A 23,544-nucleotide genomic window follows, 5' to 3' on the forward strand; every position below is an offset into this window, starting at 1 on the left:
GGACATGCTCCTTATGTCAAAAACGCTGACTCTATGTTTAAAACTTTTTATTGAGAGAGATATAAGTAAAGCAGGGCGCTGCAGCAGGCTGTGTGGCTGGGGAGCCGTAGCCCCACCACCGGCTCGCAAGTTCGGTAAGGTAAAACCGGTTCTTTTATACTTTTCATAAACCCCTTCCCCTTAGTCTTATCAGTTTATTATTGGTTTTCGTTTTGCGGGCTTTCCCAGCATTGGTTCTTGCTTCGCGGGCTTCGCTCTGTTGCTGAGGGGAATGGTTTCATGTTTCGCGGGCTTCGTTCCGTTGTTGAGGGGAATGGTCACGTGACGTCCCTGTTTCGCGGGCCCCTGTGTTCGGCCCCTCCTATTTTCTTGGCTTTTCCTCCTTATAGGTACGCTTAACATACACCCCAAAACAGGATACAACATGCTATCCCAACAAACTGACCAAACAAACATTATTAAATTGAAAGATACACTCAACAAAACAATAAACTACAATTTTAAACCCTTATTTTTCACACCTTACATAGAAGAACGCCCACAGGTAGGGTTTGCTGTACAAGCGGCAGTGGGATTTCAGGGCTGAAAAGGGAAAATCTCAACAATAGAAAATGTTTTATTATGCCACTTTGGAAGCATCTGTGCGGCGTTTCAGGACAAAGCGCTTTCGTGGGTAGGATAACTCCCTATTTTTGGGGGTGTATTACTGTGGCTGGAGTCACCGCACAGGACCCCCGTCCCCCCCAGCCATCCCGCCCACACCAAGTGGCCGGAGCTCTGCCCGCCCCGGGACACCTCCTGCCGGGCTTTGTTCCGAGCGGCAGCCGCAGCAGGCCGGACTCTGGACTTTGTCACTGGGTGCCAAAGCTGTTGGCAACTCAGCCAGGGGTCCCCTCACATCACTCTTCAAGTTCAAAGAGAAAACGAGTCTGAGCCACACGCTGTGAGAAATCAATCGCCCCGAGGCGGAAGGCGGCAAACGCCCTCGCCCGCTTACGACCCGGTTTTGTCCGGGGCGGTAACGACACGGCAGCCATGAGCGACAGGGAGAGGCGACGGCCACCTGACCGCGCTCCGGCCCTGTGGGAAGCGGTGCCAGGACCGCCGCCGCCGCCTCCTTCTCTCCCTCCTCCCCGCTGGCTCCGGTTCGGGCTCTCCCCGCTGGGGAAGTTCCCGCCCCAGGGCGCTCGCCCCCCTCCCTGTAGCGCGCGCTCGAAGGGGATCGAGAGGCGGAGGGACCCCCCAGTCCCTCCCTTCCGGCCCCGTCCTCCCCGCCCCTCCTCCTGCCCCGCGGCCGTTAGCGCTCCCTTCCCCCCTTCCTGCCGGGCCGGCGGTCGGTTCCGCATCCGGCGCGGTTGTGTCACTTCCTGCTCACGCTGGCGCTCTCCCTTTCCCCCTCTCCCCGGACCCGGATGGTGACTGGCGGCGGCGGCTCCAGGGACTGTCAGTGAGCGGCTCCCCCCGGGCCTCTTGTCCTGAGGGCGGCGGCGGCAGCGGCCGCGAAGATGGCTGCGGCGGCCTCCTGCTCTTCGGCGGCGCCGGCTGGGCTCGGGCCCGGGCCCGGGCCCGTGTCGGCCGGGCCGGGCTCCTGCGAGTGGCTGCTGCTGCGGGACGGCTGCCTGCGCTGCGACGCCGACGGTCTCTGCAGCTTGTGCTACCACCCGGCGCTGAACGCCATCCTGGCCGTGACCGCCCGCGGCGCCATCAAAGTCATCGACGGCACCTCGGGGGCCACGCTGCAGGCGTCGGCTCTCAACGGTGAGCGCAGGGCCCCCGCGGCCTGCCTGGCCCTCGGCCGCGGCCCGGGCGGCGGGGGGAAGGGGCTGGGGCAGTCCCCGTGTCGGCTGCGGGGCACGATCCGCGGCGCTGTGGAGCGGCGGGGCCGCCGGGCCGGAGGCTGGAAACAGGTGTCGTGGCGGGCGAGGGGTTTCCGCATGGGAAGGCTGGGAGCGGGGGAAAGGCCGGGGTTTATTCAGGCCCTCACTGCCGAGGGGGTTCCCCCGGCTCTTTTTCACCCCTTCTCGTTTTTCAGGCCCGAACAGTTCCAGCTCTTCGGGGCAGAGATACTCGTGTAGGCAGCACCAAGGCGTTTCTCTTCTGAAATATGTATTGGCGTGGTTGTTAAAAGATTAAATGGGGATGGAAGGCTGTGATGTATAGTGCTGTGGGTTTTATTTTAGGTTTTCAAGGGTGCTTCTGAATGACATAACGTTGAACCTTGCAAAGAGGGGAAGAAGCATGTTATGCAGGATAGGCAGAGTTCTGGTTCTTACTGTTATGTGACGCTGTAGTAATTTATTTATTGAGTCTTAACCTGCTTATTTTAGGAGAGCTTGCTTCTTAAAAGTGTCTTTTGTCTTACAGCTCAGAATTACTTAAGGTCAGAATCCTTCATGGAGTTATTTGATAGTACATTTTCATATATATTTTCATAGTTCTTCAGGCTGTTGTTGTATCTTGACTGTATCTGGTGCTTGTAACTTTATCTCTGCTATTATGTTAAGGAGGTACTGACTTTGTAAAGTCTAGGCTGTAACATTTCTGTAACTATGAAGCTACTTTCTTTCTTGTCCATCAGTGTTTTCACACTATTAACAGACTAGCACTGCGGAAAATGAGCCATATGCCAGCTATCAGCTTTTGTTTCTGGTTCATTATTGGTACTTTATCTGTGGTACTTGTCAGAATCTTGGTGTGTTGGGGAGATACGTTATTTTGCTATGTTGTGAGACCAGCCCTTGGTATAGAAAGTTAATGTTTCTTACTAGTGTTTTTCCATGTTCAGGTTCTCATTACAGTTGTGTGTGGCTAGTAAGATTTAGCTTTTAGCTTTTTTTTTTTTAAGTGAAAAGCTGATGTTTTCCACCTGAACATGGTACAGTAATATCAAGAGTTGTGTGGAGATACCGTAGTCTGGCTGTAATTTCACCTTGAAAACCAGAAATTCTGTTACAATGTCGAACTGGATAGAGGGGGACAAAAATCAGTGATTTAATTTCATAAGTTAAAGTCAGTAAATGGTAAAGTAAAGGTTAAGTGTTTGGGCAATGACAAAAATTTCTGTGTGGAATTACTAAGCTGTCGGCTCCTTTTGTTGTTGATCACTTATACTGAAAATGAGGCTCTTGTGTGGTGTTTCCCACTTCGTTCAGAATTCAGATCACTCTGCTTCTGTAATTGCCTCTCTTCTACCATGCTTTATCCTAATGCACTTTTATTTTATTAGTAGCTTTATTTCTTACACTTTTGCAAACTATTGCCAGAATTTGGAATTGCTTTTAAGTTGTGGGAGAAGAGGGCATAAATCGAGGAGATAGTTTGTGACTGGTTATCTGTGTAGATGTTTAATTCTCAGTAACAGAAAAAGAGTTGAACTGTAAAGCTGTTGTTTTATACTTTCTGTGATGGAATCCGTACAAGGGATTTGATTTTAGTATTCAAAATGTTAATGGCAATTCTCCCCTAGGTAGTAACTATTTTAAAATAACTTATTGCTTTGTTTCTGTAGCATATATTCAGTCAGATATACTTCCTTTACTGTTGGCCCTCTATGTGACAGCATGACAGTAGAGTATGGATTCATGCTCCTCACAGGAAAAAACAGAATTGCTTGCAGTCTACCCAAGTTTTATCTGAGTATCATGGCTGAGGATTATGGTACTGGAAAAAAAAATTATGACCTTAGTTTAATGGCTTTAAACGAATATCCTTAAAGATTCAGACTGGTGTGCCTGTTAGTAATCTGTTTCACCTCAGCAGTTGGTGTCTGTTTGGGCTGCTAGTGATCATGTTCATGGTTGTTCCTGTCCCTTTTCAGCCTTTCTTTGAGAAGATGATGAAACGGGGAATTCAACTGTTCCCTGATGTCTGCCCATTCTGTACAGCATGAGATTTTTTTCATATAGGGTAGTAGTAGTTGGACACTGAGACCTGTAGACCAACTCTGTCCCTGCTCCCTCCCCTGCCATAAATGACAGGTCAAAGGATATTGTTGCTTCAGGGACTTGTGGTGCTGTAACTAAAAATAGATTCCCCAGGAATCAAAACTCCTTCTCCTGGGAGACTGCTTGTCCTCCTTGGTAATTGGGGCTGCAGGTCTTTTGCCCTGCCAAAAGATTTATATTGGATAGAAATGCTGCTGCTCATTAACCAAGGAAAGGCAAAACATACCAGAAATCAGAGCAAGAAAAAGGATTAAGGGAGGGGAGGGGGGAAAAGGAAACACCACCAGGCCTCAGTGTTGATTTTATTTGCAGTTGCAGTTCACTGCAGCAGTACTTTAGCTTTGAGCCCGTTCTCAGTGGAAAGATTGAACCTGTGGAATATTGAATTGGGTAGAGCAGTGAAAGCTGCTTTGGTTAGAAAGTAAATGTACTCTTTGGTCTGTAAAAGAGCAAGACAAAAGATTCACAGTCAAGAGACAGCTTAGTTATAGATCAGGTACAACCATTAGACTAGAACATCATTGGTCTAAAGAGGATCCAGGGATTGTTCTTCTGAGCCCAAACTGTACGAATCCAGTGAGCATTATGATTGTTATTATACCACACTGAATCTTAATCAGATTTACTGCTTTAAAGATGATCACACATTTTCATCAGTTTCCTGTGTGGGCATTGTAGACCTATTCAAGAGGGCCAGGTGATCATTTGAAACAGCCTAGAGCATGGTGGTGAATCAGAGTACCATTCGTAAGGGGAGAATCCGGGGATCCTTTAACATTAATCCTTGTGTTTCCAGGTCACAGGGTGTTCTTTTATATTCTGCCAAGGCTGATGCATGCATTTCAGAGAGCTGGACTGGAAATGCAGCGAGAATTCTTTTGACTTCTGGATATTACACTTTTCTCTGTGTTTGCTAGTGGTGGCTAGTCAGGACTTGTTTTCAGTCTGTCATGTAAATCCGTCAGGTACTTTATTTTCTCTTTTGGGTGTTTCAATATGTGCACTTACAGTTTCGAGTTGAATACTGGTAGCCAAAGAGCATGAATGATCAGTCTCCAAATACAGCACTAAGGATGAAGCTTTTTCTCTGCCCCATAAAACAAAAAAAACAAAAAAATCAACCATGCAAAAAAAACCCCTGAAGAATCAAAGCAAACTTCCAGAGTTATCTTGAGTGACTCTCTCAGCTTTTCTGGTGGTTGATTTATCACTTCCTTCTATTTACAGGTAAATTAAGAAAATTTGAACTGGGAGAGTGCCATAATTCCCAGAGAAATTTGACCAGTAACACAATAAAACTGAAATGTGCTGTCAGATGGACAGTGACCATCTTGAATGTTACTGTAGGTGTTTCTAGATTAATCTGATGTAGCAGTAGCTTCAGAGTCTTGTTCACTAGAATGCACAGTGTTTCATAGCTAAAGCCTTCTAAATTACTATAGAGGCCATAGCAGTAATCAAAATACAGACTTCTGAATCTAGAAAGGGAAGAATTTATTCATTGTACATACGTACCTTTTCCTGTAGAGGAAACAGAATCCTTGTATTGTGACCTGAGGCCCTCAACTGCTTTTTCTCCAATAGAAGAATTAAGAAGAAAATGGGTCCCAGCCCAGGAGGCTCACCTGTGGCAGCAAGTTTATCCCTGTTATCTACCTGTCTGCATTCTCTTTTGGGAAGTCCTATTTGTCTTCATCTGGATCACTTTGAGTCATTTGGCCTTGGAAATCCATCAAGGGATATCCAGTTCTGTTTCTTTTTTATTCCTTCCCATGTGATGTAGGAGGCAAAACAAGAAAAGATTCTCCTTTGCAGCTTGGAAGTCACAGAGGAAGTGTTCACTTATAATCTTTAGGAAGAAACTGTTGTGATACTCTGCCATCTCATTTGAAAACATCAGCAGTTTCAACTGTTTCAAGTTGTCAGTGGTAATACTGCTCAAGTTTTCTTCTTCATTCCTCAAAACTGAGGCAAGTGTCTTCACCTTGGCTCTTATATTTATCTGTTCAATTATGAGACAAAAATATATTGATGAAGACGGCTGCTGTTAATACAGAATTTTCTGCTTTATTTTCACATTGTGTGGAGAGTATTGTGAAATACATAGTGATTTGATACAGCCCACCTTACATTTGAATATACTTGACATATATGTGACTAGGGTAATCTGGGTAAAAGCTTCTCAAAAAGATCATTCCGGTGGATTGTTATCCTAAGGTCATTCGTGGAGAGCCTTAAGCACTTAGAAAAGCAGAATAGAATTGTTAGATTTGAGTTCTGTGTTTTATATTGATAAAGATTCTAGACCACTGTGTTCTCCATTTATCTGCTGACTTAATCAGAGTATGTCAGATACCCCTTCTTACTTGCCACGCATCTTATCTTAGATGCCAATAACTGATATTTCCAGACCCTGTGGAAGCACATCTGGGTTATCAGATTTACTTTAGCAGAGCTAAAGTAAATTAAAAATAGGGATCCTTTCACATGCCTTTAAGGGGTGTTTGCATTGCTATGTTTGTTGCAGGGGTCCAGAAGTACCAACAGACAGTAATGCAGACATGTTATGTTACCAGACAGGATAGCACAATGTTTTTATTTTGTTGACAGATTATTAATATCTGGATTTATGGATTCCTGGCTATATTAGCACTGCATTGGTAAAGGTTGCAGAATGCTTTAATGTCAAATAACCACAAATTTCTTAGCTCTCTGCAAATGGGCTGTGAAAAAGGTCTTCTGCTGGAAGATGTATCTTCAAGCCCTTCTACTGACTCAAAGGAAATACTGTGCTCTCCATAAGGGATTTGAACTTCGATTTCATGCCCTTTTCAATCCCACAGGTGGTTAAGGTATTTCTCATTGATACAAAGAGTCCTGGGGAAAAGACTGTTTTTCAAACTCAGTGCTGATTGTGGTCCAGCTTTCACCAAGGCAGCTTTTAATATAAACCCTTCATTTCAGTTCCTGATCATGTCACATACTGGTTTTTTTGTATGATGTTGATCAATTATTTTAGGTTTTCTTTCCAAGTCACCTTCTAATCAGGAAATAAAATTGACCACTCTTGCTGTTACAAGGCTTCTTTAATTCTCCCAGAAGAGCACGAAATCCTTCAGAAATGCTTCTTAGGCTGTCCTGGAGATGGAGATACGGTTTACAACCATGTGAACTCTTGGTCAACTTTTGATTGAGTCAACCAATCATTCTGTCATGGATCATGTTATGAGATAGCTTATTGTGTGTTCCTCTGGGATTAGTAACTGCTCACCGTTTTTTTATTTTTAACTAAAAAATTTACATGTAGATCAGTTCACTTCTGTGATGGTTCTTAAGTGATGCCACAGTATTGCTCTCTGCAATTAGAAAGCTGTCCTTTAAATAGTTAATGTTCTCTTAATTGCAGTGACTGCTTGTGGTCACCAGATGAGTTCTTATCACTGAGTGGATGGTGCAGGAAAGAACAGCTATTGCCCTCAGTTCTTCCAGAACTATGATGGAGTGGCTGGATGAAAATGGGGAAAGGGTTAAAAAAGATTAAGGAAATAGAAAGCTGGGCAGATGGCAGTGAAGACTGAGAAGATAGGGAGTGTTTTATTGGAGAGCAAGAAGGCACTGTGGTTGTTGTGGAGAAATATTGTGATAGATTGTCTTCTGCAGGATCCTACTACATTCATGTTGTGATGTAGGTGAAGACATATAGTTCTGTTCAATAGACTTGATAGCAGGCTTTTTCTGTTCAGTTTTCTGTATTTTGGGAGGACAGAATTAACAAGATTAGGATTTTTCAACAAATTATTGTAGGTTACCTCTTCACTCAGTACAGAAAAAGGAAAAGTTCTTACTCTGAACTTTTGGAGGAACTTGCTTCCTGTTAGAGCAGGAGCCTGGCAAGACCAATCTTACCGGCCTTAGATTAGCTTCCCTTAATATGTCTTTTTAGTGACAGAACTAAATCAAATATATATACTCCTCATGTTAAATATATAAGTATTCCTATGCTGCAAATAAGTGTCTTAAATGTATACGATTCTTCAAGTTTGCCAACTTCTCTAAAGAATTTGAAAGAGCATCCTAAAGAATAGTTTCACTTTTTACTATGACTTAAACATAATGGGTCTTGTCTGGTCTGTTTTATCTCTTCTATGAAGAAGGAGTAATTAAGAGAATGTGGGAATGAATTTAATTAATTTGAATTACAAGAATTTGGTGGAGTTGAGATCTTGGGGTTGTGCTAGAAATATGAAATACCAGCTAAGCACTCATTAGTTATCATATAAGCAATTACTAGAGAAATTCTCAAGAACTGAGCTGAGAATAGAAGTCTATTTCAATGCACCTATGCGTGCAGTTTTGGTATTTTCATCACAAAAGAAGAGTTTTAAGAGAACTATAAGCTTAAGGGGTGGGATGGTTCATGTTTGTGAGATAGCATTGAAGCTGAAAATATAACTTGGGAGTTGATTGTCTCTTCTAGTACAACAGCTGAGGGCATCGAAAGAAGTAACTGTGACAAATAGTAAAATATGTAGCTGCTGGCTACAGAACATGGGTGCTAATTGTTTGTGGTTTTACAACAGCATTGGGCAAACTGATGGAAGAAGAACCTGTCAAAGATCACAAATTACCAGGGACCATTTGTTACAGGAACATGCCGTTGAGTATGTACCCTTTCTTAAATCTTCACTGATGACTTGGTTTAGACCACTGTCTTGGAGAAATCTGAGGTTATACGCATTTTTGTATGATGCAGTATGGTTATTTCCATGTTAGGTGTTGTATTTCCTTAAAAGTAATGTCAAAAAGGGGAAAATAGTAACTCGGCAGTCTAACATAGCTGCTGAACTGCTGCGCTAATGGAAGACTGCTGTTAGATTTCCTCTTAAGACCTTTTTTTCTTCACTTTTCTTGTATCTTGGTCATTCTTCCTGTATTGTATGCTCTACCCCTTTGACTGTCTTAGTACACCTTCATGGGACTCTGGCATTCCTAGGTGCTGCTATCTCAAATGTAGGACAGAAGCTGGACATGGTATTCTGGATGTGGGCTCAAAGTTGCTGACCAAAGGAGACTGATCTTTTCCCTTGATCTACTGCCACTTCAGTTCCCTGTGTGGTAACAGTTTGTCACTGCAATGATACAATGTTGCCTCTTGTTCAGCCTTGTCCATCAAGATCCCCCAGGTTCTTCCTACAGGTTTGCCATCTACACAGTTGATCCCCAGCTTCTGTTGATGTATGGGATTATATTCCACACAAGGTGTACAACCTTGCATTTGTCTTCATTGAACTTCAGGAGATTTGTGTTAAGCCAATTCACTTGCTTTTTGAGATAATTTTAAATGTCAGGCCTGCTATTTAATGCCTCTCTTGCCTCAGGTTGCCTCCCATTTAGCGTCATCCACAGGCTTGCTAAAGGTGCAGTCTGTCCTAGCATCTGGGCTATTGATGAAGATAATAAACCATTTGAAACTTTGCTGAATGCTACTCTTAACTGGCCGCCAAGTAGGTGTTGAATCATTAGGTCCTAATTCTGTGTGACAGTCTGCCCAGTTTTTACTTGCCTTGTAGCACACCCGTCTGCTTTTGTGAACTTGCTGTTTCTTCCATCTTGGTATTTTGGAATCTTCTTATAACCTTAGGGCTTGGGGGAGTGGAAATTTTCTGCCAGTGTTGGAGTTTTAAAAGTGGCATAACTGGAGGCGTTTTCTCCTGTTAGAGACTGCAGGATGTATAATGGGTGACTGCAGAGGCTTTAGCCACTTGAGGGACAGAAAGAGGAACTGGTAGTAAAATTTTATCTGACAAAGGTTCTTTGTTGTGAAATGCTGCAATGGGAATTACTCTTGAAGAACAGGAACTTCATGTTAGTGAGCTGTGAAGTATTCCTTGACTGTCTCTGGTTCTGGGTGGATGCTGCGTCTGTCTGCAATTTGTGAAAGACCTCTTTCCTGCATGTTTTTGAACATAGCTTTTTGCTTTGAGAAGAATTTTGAAGAAGACACTGGTTTCAGTGAGGGCTTTGCAGAATTGCAGGGACTTAATTTTTCATAATTTGCTTGACTTTGTGGGGAAGATTGTAGTATACCTTGTGAAATCTTTCGTAATTTTTTATTGAGGATAACGTTATAATTTTCTGTGAGCAATTGCATTCTGCATGGCATGCAAGACGATAGTAGTGTTTGATACATGGAGATCTGAAACAAGAATGAAGAGTGAGCACAAAGAGCTCACCAGTGTCTTCCTGCTGATTCAGTCTCAGTTTAATTCTGTAGAGTGGAAGGGGATCCTGTGCCTACAATGCCAGTGAGATATAAACTGCCTTGATCCCAGTGGGGTTTTGTTTATGCTCTGAAGCCTTTTAAGTGTTAATGTTGGTGTCTGTTAGTAGTTGCTTGATCAGACACATCTACTTAATATTCATGTGGCAGTCTCCAGTGCTTTGGCCCAGATAATGTCTTCCTGCTCTACTCTATGAAGGATTATTAAAACCGGTTATCATATAATTAAACTGACACTGAAACAGTCCTGTTTGCTGCTGAAGGAAAAGATAAACTGTAGATCGCATTTTGTTCTTCATTAACTAAATTCAGTTTGGACAAATAAGGTAGTTTGAAGGCACATTGTGATATTAAGCTGAGAATTTCTCCCTCCTGAAGCATTTTTGCTGTTTGGAAAATGTTTTTAGTTTTTTTTCCTGTTTCTGCTTTGAATGTGTTTTTCCTTTATTGAGTCATTTTGGGTTGCTCTTCTAGGTGATGCTGCAGATGCAGGTGTGTGCATATAGTGAAATCTAAAAGAGAAAATGTTTCTTGTGTGTAGCTGGTTTAAGCCCATCTACCTCATACTTCAAATAGCAACTTGAACTTGTTTCCATCCCATATTGCTTTCCATCCTTTCCTCAAGTCTGAGAATGCTTTTGCTCAGAGAAAGGAGGGACCTGTGGAGTGATTTCATGGTGGCAGCAGTGTGCTTTTCTGGGGTTGTATTTAGAGCAAGTAGGGGGTTGGGTCTGGACCTGGAAGATAAAACTGCACTGCTGAAATTTCTGCTGAAAATGTAGGTAAGCAGAAGAGGAAGAACAAGAGGGACTCTATAACTGATAAATTCAGTAATGATGAGCAGTGGTGGCCTGGTTTGGCCATGCCTTAGCCAGCCATCTTCTCTTTCTGTGTTCCCAGATGTTTGTAATCATATCGTCGTTTCCTTTGGGAGCCACTGATGTAAAACAATTTGGAGACAACTTTGTCCTTTTTAAACCAGACTTGCAGTCTTGCCTTTTGTCCTCTTTGGTGTGTTACTATTTGCAACTGATCTATAATTGTGATTATATATAGTTTCATAATGATAGTTTCTTGCAAATATAGCAAATTAACAAAGCAAGTTATACTTCAAGACAGGGTATTTTGTTTGTTTGGGGGTTTTGTTTGGTTTTTTTGTTTGTTTTTGTACTTTTGGTTTTTTTGTACTTTTGTTTTTTTGTTTGTTTTTGTAGAACTTCCTCCAACACCAAGTGTTCTGATATGCTTGCCTTGGCAAACTTGTGTTACTTAGGTAGCATATAATGAAATGTATTTGCTAACAGAAGGCTGGATTTTAAAATTGGCTTTATGATTCTGTGAAGTGGTAGCAATAGCAATGGCACCTGCTTCACAACAAGCTATGACAACTCATGCCTGTGGTTTTTTTTAATCCCAGATAATTATGAAAAATGTGTGAGACGTAGCTGACCAATGTTCTGTCAAGAAGCATTTCTGTCTCTAATGGAAAGGATTGTTTTGCTGTCTGTTAACCTGGCTTCTGGAGGGAGAATTTCACACAACATATTGTCATGAGTGATAGTATCTCCTAAACTTGAAGGAGAAAATTAAAATTCTATTTTTAATTCTTAATGATGTTTTTTAAGGATTTCTGTAACTGTACCATTTCATTCTCTCAAAAGTTTGGGGGTTTTTGCCTTTAAATAGCTTGATGATGAAATTTAGTCGTACTAACTTAATAGGATAGCCCTTTTGATCTGCTGGGACTTTATCCATTTAGCTTTCCATGGCAGTGTTTTGAAATGAGTACTGATACAGTGTTTGGATATTGTAGTGTAAATTGGAAGTGCAAGAATTAGTATTGGGCAAGTAATGTGTGTGTTTTGAGAACTAATGGGATTTCTGTTTCTCAAAAAATCTTACTTTAGCTCTTAATCTGAAGACTTAGTTGCATTCATAGATGAAAATTAAGGATGTTCCTGTAGATGTTTGGTTGGTCTTTGCATGATGGAATTAGTGTTATGGTGTATGTGTTTACCACGTTTCACTTTATGGCTGCAAATGACTGTTTTAGTTTACTGTAATTTTTTTACATGCTGTGCACTGAAAGCTTCTTGTGAAGTGAAGGACTGACTTTGTTATATGTTTTAGTGCCATTTCCTGTTGGCAGGTTTCAAGGTAACTGATATTTTTTCAACATTGGAAAAAAAATCAAAGGTGTTACTATGAACATTTAAACCTACATCTCTTCGTGATTGTAGTCATGTGTATTCAGATGACAGCCACTTTTTATTGAGCTCTAAAGCTTTGAGACTACAGCTGCCTATAGCCAGCAAAATGGTGACAAGCCTTTCCATTTTCTACTTCTTGAAACACAAGGCTAGTTCTCTAATTAGTTTGGTTCATCTTAATGCCTGCAGACCAGGGAGCACAATACCTGCTGCTTAGACTGTTCCATATTCTCAAAACAAGTTTATTTTCTGTAAGATTTTTTGTAAGTCAGATTTTGATCGCAGGAAATACCTGATCTTTGTTCTGTATTGTTTGAAACAAAGAAGGCGGGTGTGGAATGTTCTTTTTCTCAAGTTCTTCATTTCTGCAATCTGATGTTTGTTTACTTTTTGTTTCAAGTTTTCAGGTTGCTACTTCTAAGGTTGTTGTAAATGAGACACCATAATGTAGTATGCTGTTGGGCTCGCATTTCTAACATGCTAGCAGCCTGCCAGGTTTCCTTACAGGAACTGACTAAAGCCATAAATGGCTGTTTTCCGAGCTGCTTTGGTTTTGAATCCTAGACAGATAAGCCAGAGATATTGGGAAAAGCTGTGATCCACTTGTGCCAAGGCTGAAAAGCAAAATCGTTAAAAATTCTGAATAATTGTTTCGCCTTCCACCATCCAGGATAACTTACGGCTGAAAAAATTAGGGCTAAGTTGGGAATAACACAGCTTAAGTCATTAGTCAGTTCATGAGCAACTTTTGAACTCTGATTTGTGAAAAGGCAGATCACTACATAGTGCTAGTAAACTTAGCCAGGGTGGACAGACTGGAGATAATGTTGTAGTGCCACCAGTAGGTTTGCCAAAGAATATTGGTCAGAGTCCTGTGGCACATTGTAAAATGTTAATCCTGAGTTAGAAAGGACCCTTCTGCCAATGCATTGAGGGAGTTTAAAATTTTCTAGGCATCTCTTCTATCATGGTGTCTTTTCCTATAGTGGTAACTTACAAATTTTTTAGTTTCCTTGTTCTCAACCTACTATTTTAATGATATGGCCAGCCATATGTGAACTGTGATACAGTTTGTGACTAGTAGTAGAAACATCTGCAAATGTGTTTCTGAACTTCAAAAATTAAACTCCTAAGTTTGCAAAATAGCTTGTCAACAGTTCAGAGACTATTTAAAGTGTAAACCAGCCAGTTGCAGAATATGTTTCCCCAGGTGAAATTTAGAAACACTAAATATTGATAGAATCATTTCTGTGAACCTCCATTAGCACAGGTTAAGGGAGTTTGTTTTGGTTTTATGCTCTTCAAGTAAAATATAATCAGTAACTGTAAATAACTTTCTAAAGGTAGTTTGTCCAAAGTCTTTCTGTCAGTGTAATCAACCAAAATATTAATGGTGAGAATCACAGCTGTTAGGCATTATATTTCTTGTGCTGTAGTAAAAACTTTCTGCTTTGTTTCTTAATGGAGAAAAGATTGGTTGATGAGGCTTGTTATCCACCTCATCAGTAATCTTCATCAGCTGCTAGAAATTTGGACTGCTTACACAGAGGATATTAGTTAGCTGTCTGGTGGTTTAGACATGAGATTTCACTAACTGCACTACAGTAATGATGAAATAGGAGTTTTTTAGCCTGGAAAACCACAAAGGTTATGGCTTTTATAGGCTGCTGAACTCCTATTCCTAGGGCATGAGTGTACTCCTGTTCTTGATGGGAAATAAGGAAAGTATAAGAAAAAGTATTCATGGCGTTGGCACTGACAGAAAAGGTGATCTGCTTTTGGGAAGGAGGAGAAAAGTGATGGGTTGAAGAAAGTGTCCTGCAGTGGTCCATAGCTTGGATCACACTGAATAGACTTCAAACACCAGGAGAATCTACTGAGGTCCCCAGTTTAGGGCATCAGATATCTTTCAGTTATATAGTAGTTTCCAGCACATTATTGAAACTAATACCTTTAAAGATGTTAAAACTTGTATTTGAATTGTTGTCAAAACTATTATTTTTCTGTAGAATTATTTACTTTCTTGCCTGCATCTTGTTCGTGGGACTCCAGTGTATTGGCAAAAATACAGATTGAAACTGCAAGATTTGCCAATCAGAGGACCCTTTTCTGTTGAGCTAGGACTGATAACTTCACAGCTATCCAGTGATTCCAGGGCTCTTGAAGTCTCGTTTCTGACTGTTACATCAATAATTACAGTTGCAGTACACTTCGTGCATGCAGAGGCGTATGGCCTATATTTGCAGAGTGTATGAGTCATCGTTTCTAAAATTTTTGTGAAAAGGCCAACTGATAACTATTCTTGACTGGAGTTTTAAAGAGAAGATACTACAAATGCACTGTGGTGAGGTTGATGTGCCCTATATTTGGAGAGGTTTTAATATCTGTTTAACTGCATCAAAGTGTGAAGGCAACAGAATTATGTAGCTGTCTTTACCTGGATGCTTAATCTGTATGCTAGCTAGCTACCTAAATGGTAATTTTTAATTATTCATAATAAAAACAGTATCCAGTGTCTGAGGAAAGAGAAGAGGGACTTGATTAATGCAAAACCTTAATGAAACTCCTGTTCCTGTGCAACAAGAAGACTATGTTCTGTGTTGATGATCCAGTGATTTCACCTTTGCCCTTGAGATTGTGTCAATATACTTGTAACAGGCATACAGTCCACTTCTGTAGCAGCACCTCATACCTTCTGTGAAATGGAACAATTTGCCTTCCACATAGATAGGATACTACATGGATTTAGTTTACAATCCATCCAGCCTCAGACATTAAACATTAAACAATAAACATTAAACATTTCTGGGAATAATATCCATTGCCACAGCCTTTCCTTATTAATCTGCTGACCTTCTTTCTCCACCCCCACCAAACTACTCTAACCAGTTACTGATACCATGTGTGCAGTGCTGAGCAGAGGTGAGCTACCCTGGTGTTTCAAGGAGCACATGTGGCAGAGGCACATGTTATATATTGTACTTAGTTTTTAGAAGTTTGAGTGTGATTTTGCTTGATGAGGTGGCTTAATGTTAGTTGAGCAATTTTGCCATAATTTTCATGCTGATCTGTACAATTGTTATATTGATTCTTAGCTAGCATCAAGTACATCAGGCATTTCCATTAGGTATGAGAACACCAGGTCTTCTGATAGGAGCAAGAGTTGAATGATGATGTCCATTGTAGGCATAAAATGTAGTTGATGTGATGTATGGGTTTAGTTTGGTTTTTTAATGTAGGAAATATAAATGTTTGAAAGCTGTACTACCTAAATGCTAGCTTTTTATCATCTCAAGAAGTAAAGATTTTGCTGAAGTGTTGGATGACTTTCTGGAACAAATACTAGAGAACTTTTATAAAAGCTGTTTTCTAATCAGATCTTGCTTTTTGTCTTTCACTTTACAGCTAAACCAGGTGGACGGGTGAAATGTCAGTATATTTCTGCTGTGGATAAAGTGATCTTTGTCGATGATTATGCAGTAGGATGTAGGAAAGATCTCAATGGCATCTTACTGTTAGACACAGCCTTGCAAACACCTGTTTCAAAACAAGATGACGTGGTTCAGCTTGAATTGCCGGTTACAGAGGTAAGAGGTGGAGAGAAAAAAAAAAGTATGTAAATAACTCTGAAAATATTGAAACCAGACGTTTGACCCCGAGTATCTAGTGTGATATAAACAGCATGAAATGAAAAAGTTTCTTAGTTATTAGCTGTCACAGGGCAGTAGCTTTTTGCAGTTACCTGTATTTCAAAAAACTAAGAGTTTGCTTGATCAAAAGCATGTTATTTCAGATGGACAAACTTTATGGTGACCAGAAATGAGGACTCATTTGCAGAACTTTGTCAGTGCTTATGTATGGAGTCTACAAGCACTTTTAGAAGTCAGTCTGGGCTGCTAGACATCCTTGAATTTTTTTGTTTTAGGCTTTCATGAGGAGAAATAAAAACAAACAAAACCCAAACCAATTAAAATTGGCTACTGTGGTGTTGCTACATGTGAAGAATTAATGCTGGAATCTAACTTTTCTAGCTGGGTTGGTTGGCCACTTTTCCTTGCTGACACTTTTTGAGGCTTCCCTTTATGTTTGGACTGCTGCAGCTGTTAACGTCATTCCTTCTGGTTTGGGACTATAGCCAAGCATTTAATATCACTTTAAGAGAATATAATGTATACATTTTTGCTTAGAGTGTGAGGATTTTGTTGTATTGGTTTACTTTCAGCTAGCACAGCATTTATTGGGTGAGGTAGCATGTACATTCTTATTTTCAAATGTTGCTTAATACGAGATAGCTTCTATTCTAAGATACTTGGTGATAAGGAAAGAAGCTTCACCTTTTTAGAGGTCATAAAGTAATGAACTGGGGTACTAAATCTCTACAGCAATTTTAATTACAACTGAGATTAATTCTTTGTTTGGGAAAAGCATCAAGCATCTGCAACTAATTACTTAGAATTGTGCTTACAGTCAAAAAAACCAAAACTAGATCCAAATTCCAAATCTTTAAACCACTCTATAAACAAGCTCTTCCCACACACCTCTGTGGGAAATAAACTTACACTGAATGATGTCTCACCAGCAAGAACTTGTCTGAAGCATTCATTTAGAATACTTTTGTGCTCTTGGAGTATTGAATAATAGTATTGAATTACCATGAATTGGACTGAATTATTATGAACCAAGAATATCTGTCACATATGGGGTTTTCAACTACATGTCTTGAGTAGGGGTAATAGCTATAAAATGTTGTTTCATAGAGGTCTCTGAAGAGAGCTTTCTGGGTTTCCTGAATTTAATTTTTACACCCTTTGTTGGTAACCCCAGTCTTGGTATGTGTGAATAGACTAACATAGGTCAGCATTTCCTTTCATAAGTTTTGCTGTTACTGGTTTGCAGTCTCACATGATCCAATACTAGTTCTAAATTTGTGATTCTTGGGTTCTAAAGAGTTTCTTCAGAAACTCTAGAAAGGTTAGAACCCAAGTGATTCTTGGGTTCTGAAGAGTTTACAGATCCTTATTTCAAGGTTAAAATAAAGCATTACTTTCTGTAGAAAACACTATATATAGCTCAGTAGGAACAGATTTGGAGAGTTCATGGCCAAATCAGTGATGTGGGAGGAAAAACATTAACAGTCTTCAGTTCTTGCTTTTAGTTTGAAAGTAGAGGTACCCAGACCCCAGAAAATTTTAGGAGACAATCAGCAAGTATCACACAAACACATCAGTCCACCTCTTACATCATAGGAACATCACAAGCCTTTCTCCAAGCAAGAACCTTGATATTTTGTTAGTCTTCAGAACTTGTCTGCAGATTTTTGCACTTAAATGCAGTAGTCTTTTTGTATGATTGATCTGCTGGTAGTTCAGTATGCATTGCTCATCAGCAGCATTAGTAAGTTATAATACAGCCTGGTTTTACTTCCTTGTAGAACACTAAGAATTGTAACTGTCTTTCTATTGAAATCTGAGAAAGAGATACAGCCCTAGTTAGAGGACTGATTTGCTTTATTTCTGTCTTGCTTTATTTCTGTCTTGCTTCCCTTGAATTCCTCACAGATATAACCAAGTGGCCATTTGGCCCATTCTGGAGCAGTTTGTGGCCAGTTTCAAAGGACTGGGTGGACGTTGCCTTTGGGAAATATTTCCCTGTATTTGTGGCTTGAAAGATTTCATATAATGTTTTTCAGATGTTAGGCCACCTAACAAAAGATACAGAATACTCAGTGCTTTGCATATAAAGCTTACCTGTAAATCTCAAATATCTGTGAATCTAAAAGTTATCAGACAAAGGGACAACGTAGAAGCAGATGGGACATGGAAATAAGAAACCCCAAAACTATAACTGGATGTTGGTGGTATTCTTTTCTAGATAATGTTATTTCTGAGGCTTGAGAATTTCTAGATTCAAAACTATCCATTTTTTTCTGCCTCATTTTTCAGCTTCATTATGCTGCCATTGTAAGTAATTTATCTCTAATTTTGTTGCAGCGTTGTTTTTCTGATTAGTTAAAGGATACAAAGCTACTCAGAAAAATGACAAGGCCTTGTTCTTGCTTTCACTTTTGTCCTTAAGCTGAATGAATCCTTTTGAAGGGAAAGCATTGGGCAGTAGAGGTCTCCTTTTTGCTCAGCTTTAATGTATGTTCTAGCTGTTGTTTCACTAACTTGTTTAACATGTGGTAATATTGTCCTTGAGGGAACTTGTAGCAGTTACTGTCACCGAAGTAAAAGTTTATCCATTGATTTGCCTACATAGTAAAATTGGAAACAACTTACTTGACTCTGGGTCTTTCATGGGAATTATGCTGATCTATGATAAAGAAGTATATGACCAATTACATTACTCAGAGTAATGAAACAGCTGTAGTTCTTATCTGTAGTTACTCAGCATGGATGCTAACTTCTCCTGTACATCTGCATTTTAGGCTCAGCAGCTGCTATCTGCTTGCATAGAAAAAGTAGATGTTTCTAGCACAGAGGGATATGACTTATTCATTACACAACTGAAGGATGGTTTAAAAAATACCTCACATGAAACAGCAGCAAATCATAAAGTTGCAAAGGTAAGAATTTGTCTCTGTTGTCCAATGTGGATTCCCAGTGTGTATTATGTGTTCCTTAGCTCCCCTGTGTGAAGTTTAATTTGCTAAGGGAACAAAGTAAGTTTGTTTCTTGCTTATAAATCCCACTAATAAAGGCAACTGAGCGTAAAAAAGGCAACTGAGCAAGAAATTGACTTGCATTATATTTATGTTGGTTTTGTGTGTCCATTATTGTGTTATTTCTTGAAATCAAGAGAAGGCCAAGATATGCATTTGTTTTTGCCTTTGATACCTTTGTGATCTATTTGTTGTTCTTATCTTATAATTTTAAGAATATAAACAAGGCACTTTTTTTCTTAATTTAGTGGGCAACGGTTACGTTCCACCTTCCTCATCACGTTTTGAAGTCCGTCGCCAGTGCCATTGTAAATGAACTCAAGAAGATAAATCAAAATATTGCTGCCTTACCTGTAGCATCCTCTGTGATGGATAGGTTATCTTACCTCTTGCCCAGCGCACGACCAGAACTTGGTGTGGGACCTGGTCGATCTGTGGACAGGTATATTAAGACAAAATAAGTGATCATTTTGACTCCTCAGTTATACCAATGTAAGCTCTTTGATGGCTTGAATTTATTTGCCAAAGGAACTAGTCCTATTCTATACTTTCTTGCTGTTACACACACTGCTAATTAGTTGTTTAATGCACAATGCACCATCCATATTACTAAACCTAGAGGAACCTTTATGGGTGCCACGGGACTCTTTTGTTTGGGTTCTTTTTTTAATGCCAGATAAATTTAATTAACTTTTCTCTTACTACTGATGTACACCTTAAGAAAGATAACTATTGCATCACTAAATATAGGTCCCTAGGTGGTATTTTAACATGCTAATGTGATGTGTTCACCTAGGCTTTACTCTTCATCATGTTGGGTTTTGGATTTTTCTGAAGTCATGTGTGTATGACTAGTGACTTAAATTACTGGCTTTACTCAAACTAAGACTGAAACCTTACTAAGACTGCAGTGTTAAGATATTCAGAAACTGCACAGCTTTAAGAGTGTTTGGATGCCTCTGCTGAATGCAAAGAGAGCACTCATTTTTCTACCAAAGATGAAGCATAGATACTATGCTGCATCACAAAATCATTTCCTTTTCCTTCATACATGAGAGTTATGCCCATGTTATGTGTTTTCAAAGTTTAGGAAGTTGTTACCTTTGCAGAATACGTATGTGCTGCTTCTAAACTCTAGTCATCTGTTATGTGTTTGAAGTCAGAGAAAATTTTACCTCAAACTATTGCTTCATATCTTTCTGATCCAAGTGATAATGTGTACTCAAGTGAGTAACCCATTATTTTAACCTTCATAAGCCAAGACCAGTTAAAATACTGATGAATCTTCTAAGTCTATAAATTAATTTCTTCTTGAAAGTTTTTATAAAAGTGTTGTTTTGCAAACATACTGTCATTTTTTACAGCTCAAATAATTTACTAAACTTGATTTTATTTCTTACTTCCCATCTTCAAGACACCATGTCTACCTGTATCTCACCACATTGTATTTTCAATTACAGTGCTCTGAGATCTGTCTCTCAAGATGATATAATTTCAAGTTAATACAGCCCTTCTCTGCATGCTCCAAGACTAGTTTAATTCCTTGGTAGGAAATGTTGAAACTGTCCTATAAGACAGTAAAATTTGAAACTGAGGGGCGGAAATGAAGTGATGCACTTTTCCATCTAGCAGCACTAGATCTTGGGGTGGTAATGGAGGATAAACAAGGAAAAATCTGATAGTTGTTCCTTATGTACTATTTCAGATGAGGGGCACACACTGAGTGGAGGTGGAAAAGACAGGATCTTCTTTCCTTGTAGATGTTGAGTTGCAGAGGACTTGATATTTTGTGACCTAATAGTTTATAATTTTTAAGTATAATAGTATGCAGCATGTGATGAACGCTGGGGGATTTGTGCCATGTATTAAGTTAAGCCTAAAATATCACTTTAGAGTATTTTTAAATACTCTACTTAAATACTTAAATATTTTTAAATATTTATATCTGTTCAGCTAATAAACCCAAATTTTTACTGTAGTTGTCCCATTAAGTGCAACTCTGTAGCACTTCTATTGGGCTAGATTCTGCATCTTCCTTAAATACAGAGTAACTTTAGAGATCTGATTATTTTCTGTAGGTTGGTCAAATAGGCTACATAGAAGCCTATTTTATTATACTTTGTTTTAAGGCCTATAGGTTTTTGTAATGCTTTTGGACATTTGCTGGCAACGTACTTTAGGCACTCAGGGGAGAGAACTTTGTAGGTTTTCTGTGATTATTAATGATAATTTTAGGTATAAATTATAGATAATTATCTGTGGTATTTCTAATGGCTACAAAAGCATTGAAAATATCTCATAGTTTACTTTTTAAATTCTAAGTGGCAATTTTGGTTAATGTAGATTTTTTCACCTTCCTAGGTCTTTGATGTATAGTGAAGCCAACAGACGGGAGACATTCACTTCATGGCCTCATGTAGGTTATAGGTGGGCACAGCCAGATCCTATGGCTCAAGCTGGCTTCTATCACCAGGTAAAAGTTGTTCTTGGTATTTGTTCCATATTTGAAGGTTCGGGGAGCAGGGAAAAAAGTTGTTGGGGGGGATTATTGATCTGATTGTTTCTTGCAGTGATTCAAAAGCCATAGTGAAAAAGTTTGTCATTCAGCTCTTTTTCTAGGTTTCAGGTTTTTTTCTGTGTCCTGAGGTTGCTGCTGTTTTGATCATAGAAAATACTGTTCTGAGCTTCAGCATATAAATACTTTTAGTAACAAATTGATCTGAATTAAACAAAAATAATAAAGATGGGGTTGGTTGTAACACAGAATCTTTCTCATTAGATTTTTCAGTAGGTGTTTTCTGATGTTTTACATAAAGCAGAAAAAGCAATGAGCTTGACATTGGAGTTTTCTCATCATACCAGTGGGACTTAAACTGTGTTGTAACAAACAGCTGTCCTAGATGACATTACTAAATAATTAAGCCTAGAAAATAAGTGCAACCTCTAGGTTTTATTCCAATACTTTTGCTTATTTCTGTTTTTCATTCCTTGAAATTATTTCTACTCTTAAAAAAGTCATTAATGGTATGGATTTACATAGTGGTGGCTCAGCATATCATCGATACTGTCTGCCCCATTATGTCAGCTGCAAAGCCTGATAGATGCAAGTGGGTTAAGTTTTTGGAGGACTTTCTAAGTATGTTCAGAAGTAGAAAGGTGGGGAATTTGTATGTTAGAATTGGATCTGCATATTTCCAGGCATATCTCAATGTTTTGAAATGTGGCCACAGGAATGGTAAATTTTTAGTGAATGGAAATTTCTATTCTTTTTTCTCTGTTACTTTACCTGTTAACAACTGTTCTTTGCAGAGGAGTGATGTAGAATGCTTTATATTCCACCAGATTGCATAATAAAAAAATTTTGTTTTACCTGGGTTTTTAAGGCATGGGGATGTACAGCTATTCTGCTGAGGTTCTACAATTTTTTAACCTTGTGAATGTTTTCCAAAGGAAAAAAAAAAATTTAAGATCAATGCTGAGTTCTGTTCTCTGCCTATGTGTTTTTAATCCAGTTTTCGTTCTGAATCTTTTCTATACTAGTGTGGTATACCCACACTAAACCCTTTGGGGTTTTTTTGTTTTTTGGGAGTGTTTTGGTTTTTTTGGTGTTGTTTGTTTTTTAAAACGTGAAATGCATCCTTTATATGTGAAATACATCCTTTATAGGATGTAATTTGTGGCCTTTTATACATTTGTTGTGGAGCTTTGCTGTGCCACTAGAAAGGAGAAGACTTGTTCACCTAGTTCAAGTGTTTTGTAGTATGTAACTATACAAGTTTCAAGTGTTTCTTCTTATTTTCATAGCCTGCTTCATCAGGAGATGACAGAGCCATGTGTTTTACCTGTAGTGTGTGTTTGGTATGTTGGGAGCCTACAGATGAACCTTGGTAAGTTGAATGATCTTTAGAGTAGACTTAATTTTGTATTGGAGAGGTTAGAAATCTTTGAAGGAAAAAGATCAACATGATTTCAGTGGGATTTCTGGTGAGTTTAGGCAGTATCACTGACAAGAAAGATTCCATGGAAAAGACATAGAATTCAAATTTCTGCATAAACAAAATACCCAATAAATTGTAGTTGTTTTTATTTGTTAGTTTAGTTTGTCTATTTCATTTTGAGTTGTTCCATTACAAAGATGGCATCCAACATTGCTTTGCTTTGCAGGCATCTAAACTCAATGTCTGTGTAATTGACTTTTTTTTACTTCCTATACTGCAGTGTCCATGCAGTGTATACTTACCTGTTGCCTGAAATTGCAAAATCCATTAGTAATGTCCTGAATCAGCAAAAATTGTGCATAGTGACAGAAATGCAGGACCTTATGTTTATTTTAAAAGGATTTTCAGCGTAATTTTTGTCTTGATTATATGATAATTTATAATCATTATTTGAACGATCAGATCTCTAAGTTGCTGGAAACTTTTCTTTGTAATATAATCTTGAGAGTTC

The 23,544-nt window shown here is 39.4% G+C and overlaps 1 protein-coding gene across 10 annotated transcripts in view; it reads left to right on the top strand.

Moving 5' to 3' along the window:
- The first annotated feature begins 1,372 nt into the window (after positions 1-1,372).
- The window catches only part of BIRC6 (baculoviral IAP repeat containing 6), a 155,914-nt gene continuing 133,742 nt past the window's right edge, over positions 1,373-23,544 (top strand). For all 10 annotated transcript variants that reach the window (XM_071739197.1, XM_071739202.1, XM_071739199.1 and 7 more), the window contains exons 1-6: positions 1,373-1,758; positions 15,840-16,021; positions 18,862-18,999; positions 19,344-19,537; positions 21,457-21,568; positions 22,900-22,982. In XM_071739197.1, the coding sequence (XP_071595298.1) occupies positions 1,506-1,758; positions 15,840-16,021; positions 18,862-18,999; positions 19,344-19,537; positions 21,457-21,568; positions 22,900-22,982 (962 nt within the window). In that variant the 5' untranslated portion in view covers positions 1,373-1,505. The remainder of the gene's footprint in view (positions 1,759-15,839; positions 16,022-18,861; positions 19,000-19,343; positions 19,538-21,456; positions 21,569-22,899; positions 22,983-23,544) is intronic.

The sequence above is a fragment of the Heliangelus exortis genome, chromosome 3 (assembly GCF_036169615.1).
Source record: "Heliangelus exortis chromosome 3, bHelExo1.hap1, whole genome shotgun sequence".
In the NCBI taxonomy this organism is placed as follows: domain Eukaryota; kingdom Metazoa; phylum Chordata; class Aves; order Apodiformes; family Trochilidae; genus Heliangelus; species Heliangelus exortis.